At 43.1% G+C, this 6,762-nt stretch overlaps 1 protein-coding gene across 1 annotated transcript; it reads right to left on the bottom strand.

Annotated features, from left to right (window-relative positions):
- Positions 1-1,671: 1,671 nt before the first annotated feature.
- LOC114454313 (frizzled-8-like) lies at positions 1,672-5,258 on the bottom strand. The gene has a single exon (XM_028434675.1). The coding sequence runs from the start codon at positions 4,920-4,922 to the stop codon at positions 3,207-3,209; it is 1,716 nt and encodes a 571-aa protein (XP_028290476.1). The 5' UTR covers positions 4,923-5,258; the 3' UTR covers positions 1,672-3,206.
- Between the last annotated feature and the right edge of the window lie 1,504 nt (positions 5,259-6,762).

The following is a 6,762-nucleotide window of genomic DNA, read 5'->3' as shown; positions in this document are numbered from 1 at the left end:
ACAGTCATGTTTAATGTTTTATTCACACTAAGCTGAGATGCTAAGGGAAGAGTTTATTATTTTATTAATTGTAATGTTACATGTTATAAAATATGTAGTTATCTGATTTCTTAATCAGTGAAGTGACTGTTGCACTTTAACATAAACCTGGTTAAAGCTTGAAATAGTTGAATGACAGAACCTCATTTACTTTATTGTTCTATACATTTTAACTCTTGAGGACAATCACTGCAGTAAAGTTGTACTTTTGACAATAAATCTAATGTCTGCTGTCATTTTTAAGTTCATTGAAAAAAGAAAAAAAAATTGCAAATTGAATCAAAACTCGAATTTTCCTTTAAAAAATCAGAGATTTTTTTAGGTAAAATCACCCAGCGCTACATCAAGTAACAGGACTTCTACCTGAGTATAATATATATCAGTACTCTTTACACCTCTGGACAGAAGTAAATTGAAGTTGCATTTTAGTCTGTTTTCTAATGACTTTGTAAAAATCCACATACTGACAATGACAATCAGTAGTGCTGTGTCACCACTAGATGGCGCTGTACATTAGTGAACTGTCAGTAGAGACCAAGTTTAACCTGGCTGAGGTTTTTTAGGAGTAAACAAACACCAGACCAACAGTCTGAAGTCAACATCTCATCTATGTGATGAAAACCTGTCTCTAATAGAAACAAAGCAGTGTTTAGGTTTGTGATGTGTTGTTTTTTTATACCAAACAGACGCACAACCATGACCTCACACTGAAGTTCAACTGTTTGTGTTGTCGAGAGAGAAAGTGAGTCCATATATTTCCTTCATGGTGTCCTCCGCTGACAGCGTCGATACACAGTTTACACGGCTGATTTACGCTGACGTGCTGAAAGGAGGCCTTTGGGTTGTTCTAGTGAGACACAAAGCCTGTGGTCACCACTGAGCAGTAAATCAAACAGCATTTCTGCCTGCTTATATACACTGTGTCATGTGACGCCATCTCATTGGCCTAATTGGGACCAAAGCAGATACATTAGTGGCAAAAAACCCCTTCAATTATAGTTCGTACAGACCACCTGTGGAGCTTTCATTGCTGCTTCTACATCATTCATGTCAAAGTTCCCCCCGAGTCGACCTGAGAAGATGTTTCAATTCAGGCTTCTGCTGGAAAAGAAAAACAAGAAAAAAAACCCACAACAAGATGTGGGAGCGCTACAGGTTCCAGCTCTGACAAACACCCCCTCCTCACCTAAAAGCATGGGGTGTCGATCAAAGCATCCAAATGGGTACGTTTAGGGGGAACCTTGGCACATCACACGGACACTCCTAAAACACACCACCTTTATTCTCGCCTGTTAAAAAAAAGGCGAGATCAAAGATTTCAACAGATGAAAAGGGACAATTCCTTCCATTTACACCCCCCCCCCCCCACCCCCCACCATTCACCCTCTACCTCTTTCTCCCCCTAAATTAAGAAAGCAGGCTTCAGCAGGCATGTGAAAAGGACTTTAACAATTATGGAGATGCTCCAACTCAACCCCTGCCTCTAATTACTGCTCTCTGATGCTTAAAAGGCCTGTCTCTTTTTTTAGCCGCTCTCCACCATTTGACCACAAGAAAACCACCGAAAAAAACCCCAAAACCAGGACAGAAAAATAACCTTAAACTTGTGAAAACACATGAGCAACAAGAATCTCCAGATTTATCAAAGGTTTTATTGTCAAAATAAAGTTCATATTTTGCTCTCCTGACAAAAAAAGAGAATCTACACTTTGTACAAATTTACAATATAAAGTTTTTCTTCTGTATACAAATATACACATTTTTTTTTTTACAGGACTTTGATATAAATACATGAAAAACGTACAAAACAAATGAGCCATAAAAGGCATTTGGCTCCATTATTAAGGCTTAATTTAAACCATCTTTGATGTTGATTCAATAGTGAACATTTATTTTCTGGCACTAAGTGGAGAAACATATGGAAGCGGATTATAGAGACAGTTTAGATGGAGAAAAGAATTTTGGGCAAAATGAAGAATAAAGTTGAAATGTTGAGATTAAAGCTGAAATATAATGACATGATTAAAGTTGAAAAAACAAGATTGAAGAAGTCGAAATTTTGAAAATGAAGTAAAAATACAATACTGTGATAAAAGTCGAGGGTTTGCTAATAAAGTCAAATCTACAGAAGCTGATGAGGGCCAATTCACCAAACAGAATATCATGGCCTGTATCGATACATGTGTTAAACTATACTTTAAAGTCAGGTTTAATAACAAAGCTATTATTTATTTATTTTTTAGCTCATTAACAGTGTTATAATCTCTTTAAGCACTTTGAAGAAATATTGACACAAACTGAATCTGTTCAGACGGAGAAACCAGTGAAGTTTGGAAGAGGAGGAGCATTACGTCCGTCTGTGGATATTTGGATGGAGAACGTTGTTAATCATGGCCTTAATCCCATCAGTAGATGCTTTCCTCATAAAATAAATCACCTCTGAGGAAGACTGACAGTTGGCAATCAAAACATGTCAGGAGTCTGAATAAACAAAACCTATGAACAGATTTTTTCTTTTAAAAAAGACAAAATGAAGTTGGTGGAATTACCTGGACCTACAGAAGCTTCTGTACATTTGACTTTATTAGCAAACCTGTGACTTTTATTACCATATTATACAGAATTATGAGTTTATTTTCAACATTTCAACTTTAATCTTGTGTTTTTTATCTTAATCTCAACATATTTATTCTTTTTTCTCAAAATTTCTACTTAAATGTCGACATTTTGAGTTTATTCTCAACATTTCAATTATATTCACACATTTCAACTTTATCAACTTTAATCTAGACATTTTAACTTTTTTCCTCAACATTTTGACTTTATTCTCATAATGTCAACTTTAATATTGACATTTTGTGTTTAATGTCCACATTTTTTTGAATTTTTGCTTTATTCTTGATTTGCTCAAATTATTTTCTCCATCAAACTTGTCCTGAATGCTTTTTCAGAAACAAAAAAACTGATAAAGTCCCAAATAATCTTTGTGTGAAGCTTCAGTGTGTGTGTGTGTGTGTATTTGTTGGGGTGGGGGTTTAATCCGTGTGAATGCAGGTACCCCATGATGGAGGATGAAGTGCTCAGCAGCAAGGCATTACAATGCTAATTAGTGAAGACATAAGAGTGATGGGTTTGTCTCCCCAACAGTTAGTGGTTCACACACACATTCAAACCTGGGACAAAGGCATCTGTTTGGGGCAGGACACGGAGCTGGCGGTGCCTGACCTCCACGTGAGCCCGGTGCTGACGTCACTGTACATGGACCCGCTCGTGCCCTTACTCCCCCAGCAGCAGCGCGTGCAGAACGTCCTCCAGGACTCCACGGTCTTCCCGGACCAGATCCAGGCCCCGGATGTGATCCCCACCAGAAGGCACATGAAGTACTTGAGCATGAACACGGCGTAGTCCGGGCTGCTGCGCTCGTGCTCCGCCAAACATCTGGAGCAGCTGTGCGTCACCTCCCAGCTGTGGCGGTTGTGCTGCTCGTAGAAGTAACAGGCCACGATGACGGTGGCGGGCACCGTGTACAGCACCGTGAACACCCCGATCCGGATCATCAGCTTCTCCAGCTTGTCCGTCTTGGTTCCGCCCTGTTTGATGACGCTGCGGATCCTGAACAGGGACACGAACCCCGCCAGGAGAAACATAGTCCCGATGAATAGGTAGATCACCAGGGGGGCCAGGACGAAGCCCCGCAGATTGTCCAGGTTCTGGTTCCCCACGTAGCAGATCCCCGCCACCGAGTCCCCGTCCACGGAGCTCAGCGCCAGCACCGCGATGGACTTCATGCTGGGAACCAACCAGGCCGCCAGGTGGAAGTACTGGGAGTAACTGGCGATGGCCTCGTTGCCCCACTTCATCCCCGCGGCCAGGAACCAGGTGAGGGACAGGATGACCCACCAGATGGAGCTGGCCATGCCGAAGAAGTAGATGAGGAGGAAGACCACGGTGCAGAGCGCGGGACCGGTGGTCTCGTAGTGGATGTGCTCCACGTCCAGGTCCCGGCTGCACGCCACCTGCTCGTGCCCCGCGATCAGACGCACGATGTACCCCACGGACACGAACAGGTAGCAGACGGAGAGGAAGATGATGGGCCGCTCCGGGTACTTGAAGCGTTCCATGTCGATGAGGAAGGTGGCCACGGTGGCGAAGGTGGAGACGAAGCAGAGCACCGACCACAGGCCGATCCAGAAGGCGGTGAACGCGCGTTCGTCGTGCGTAAAGTACGGGCTGTGGCACGGCATGGCGCAGTTGGAGACGTGTCCGGTTTGGACGCGGTTGTAAAGCGGGTGTCGGTCCGTGTTCAGCTTCACCATGGGCTCCACGCACGCGCAGCCCGCCTCGCACGGAGCCGGCTTGTGCTTCACGCTCGGTCTGCTCGGCTTGTGTTTACCCGGGTGGTTCGTGGGCTTGGAGAGGACGGGGGAGGCCGTGGTGGAGTCGGTCCGGTTGTAGTCCATGCACAGCATGTCCGGGTTGCCCTGCACCGGGAGCAGGTCGCACCGCATCCGGTCCGGCCACGGGAAGCCGTACTGGCGCATGAGGGGCGCGCAGCCTGCCCGTGCGCGCTCACACACGCTCCTGCACGGGGGCAGGGGCTTCTTGTAGTCCTCCAGGCAGATCGGGGTGTACATGCTGCACAGGAAGAACTTGAGGTCCGGGGAGCACTGGATCTCCACCAGGGGCCAGAACTGGTGAACCTCTAGTCCGGCCTCGTCCTGCGTGTCATGGTTGAACTGGTTGGGCATGTAGGTGTAATTATAGCCGACTCCTTTGCACAGGGGCACCGCGATCTCCTGGCAGGTGATCTCCTTGGCTGTGGTGCAGCTGGAGCGGGGAAGGAGGGCGGCTGAGAGCAGCAGGTAGACCCCGAACACCTCCATGTCCACAGCGGGGCGCGGACGATCCAGGACGCGCGGTCCGATCTCTGTTCAGATGTTTGGAAGCCGACCCATGTCGCTCTTGGGTGGGGGTCTCACACTGGGTCTCAGGCGGTGGGATCCGTGTTTACAAGATGGCTGAGACGGTGATCCAGCAGCCGTTCAGAGCTGATTGTCCATGCACACACACGCACCGTGGGCTGTCCAGTGGTCAGACACTGTGTGGGTCTCAAACACAGAAACGCGTCCCTCCTCTTTTTCTTTCAGACTACAGCGGCTACATTCAGTCGGATCGTCCTCCTCCACCTTCATTCCCATACAAATCATCAGCTCAGGCTCAGGCTCTGCCTCTTTATATCACAGGCTGCATGGCTCCGCCCACTCAGCCTCACTGGCCAATCACAGACCAGAGTAGGAGGGGCTTCGTGTCAGTCAATCAAAAGAGTCCTGATGTTATAAAGCTGATGTTCACCACAGGTTCCTCACTTTGCTCCTGGAAATGAGTGAGAAATAGCAGCGTTATTATTCATGTTCTCCTTATGTCTGACCTCCACAATTTACTACAGATAAAAACAACTGTACATCATAATAATGGAATAAATGAGTAATAACACATTTTAAAGAAGCTCATTTTGTAAATAAGTAGAAAGAAACAGTATTTAGTGAATACATTTATTTCTATAGTTTTTCTGGTCATCTCCCTGTGTGACTGATCCTTGTATTTTATCATCATTTTGTTATTGATTGTCTTTTATTTTGTTATTATTCAGTATATTTGATCTTATTTTGTGTGTTTTTGTGTCTTGTTAGATTTATTTCAGTTAATCTTGGTGTCGTTTGGATGTTTCATATGTTGTTTTGTCTGTTTCTCAGTTATTTTTCGTGTATTGTTGGTAATGGTAAATATTTTTCTCTCTTAATGCATGTGTTTTTGGCGTCATTTTGTTGTTGTTCGTCCTTTCTTTTTAATTATTCAGTATATTATTCTATTATTTTGTGTGTGTTTGTTGTCGTTTAGTGAGTTGCTGTTAATATTTATGATAATTATAATTTTCAACTAAAAATATACATTATAAAACTCCATATTTTTAGTGCTTTCATAGGTTAATATTCCTCTATCTCTAGTACCCCCTGTAGTGCCATCGTGTATCCCTATGGTTACGTGTACCTCCATTTGAGAAACACTGTTTTATATAACGCTAAAATAAAACCTTATTATCATCATCATCATCATCATCATCATCATCATTACTGTTGAGTAATATAGTGTACATCAGAGTTTTTCAACTTTAGGGTCACAATCCCATATGGGGTCACCTGAAATGTCTAGTGATGAATACTTTTTTAAAAGGATTTAAAAAAACACACAATCCTTTCTGAAATATAGATATATTTAAAATAAATGCACTATAATAATATCTGAGGCTGCTCTGTGTTGGTGACACCATAAAACAAACTTGAGTAAAAACTCATTCTAGAAGAAAAAAGTGTTTTTGGGGTCACCACTAATTTTTTGATATCAAAATGGGGTCACGATCCAAAAAACGGTTGTGAATCATTGGTATAAATTATCATGTTAAATTTTATACCTATTTCTAGCTCATTAAAAGATGATGAAATATATTGATCTCTAAAAAAGAAAACAGTCATATTTAACAAATAGATGCAACAAAGATTTATAGAAAACCAGATGACACGTAGAACTTAAACCTCCTGCTCTCTACATATTGTCAGTTATCTGGATCAGTCATCCTGATACAACACATGTCAAACTCAAGGCCTGGGGGCCAAATTTGGCCCTTTAAAGCTCCCAATTTGGCCCGCAAGGAGAAAGTAAACATAA

This window comes from Gouania willdenowi, chromosome 20, assembly GCF_900634775.1.
Source record: "Gouania willdenowi chromosome 20, fGouWil2.1, whole genome shotgun sequence".
Classification (NCBI taxonomy): Eukaryota; Metazoa; Chordata; class Actinopteri; order Blenniiformes; family Gobiesocidae; genus Gouania; species Gouania willdenowi.
Note: the sequence above shows the minus strand (reverse complement) of the source record. Positions and strands in the feature narration are given on the sequence as shown.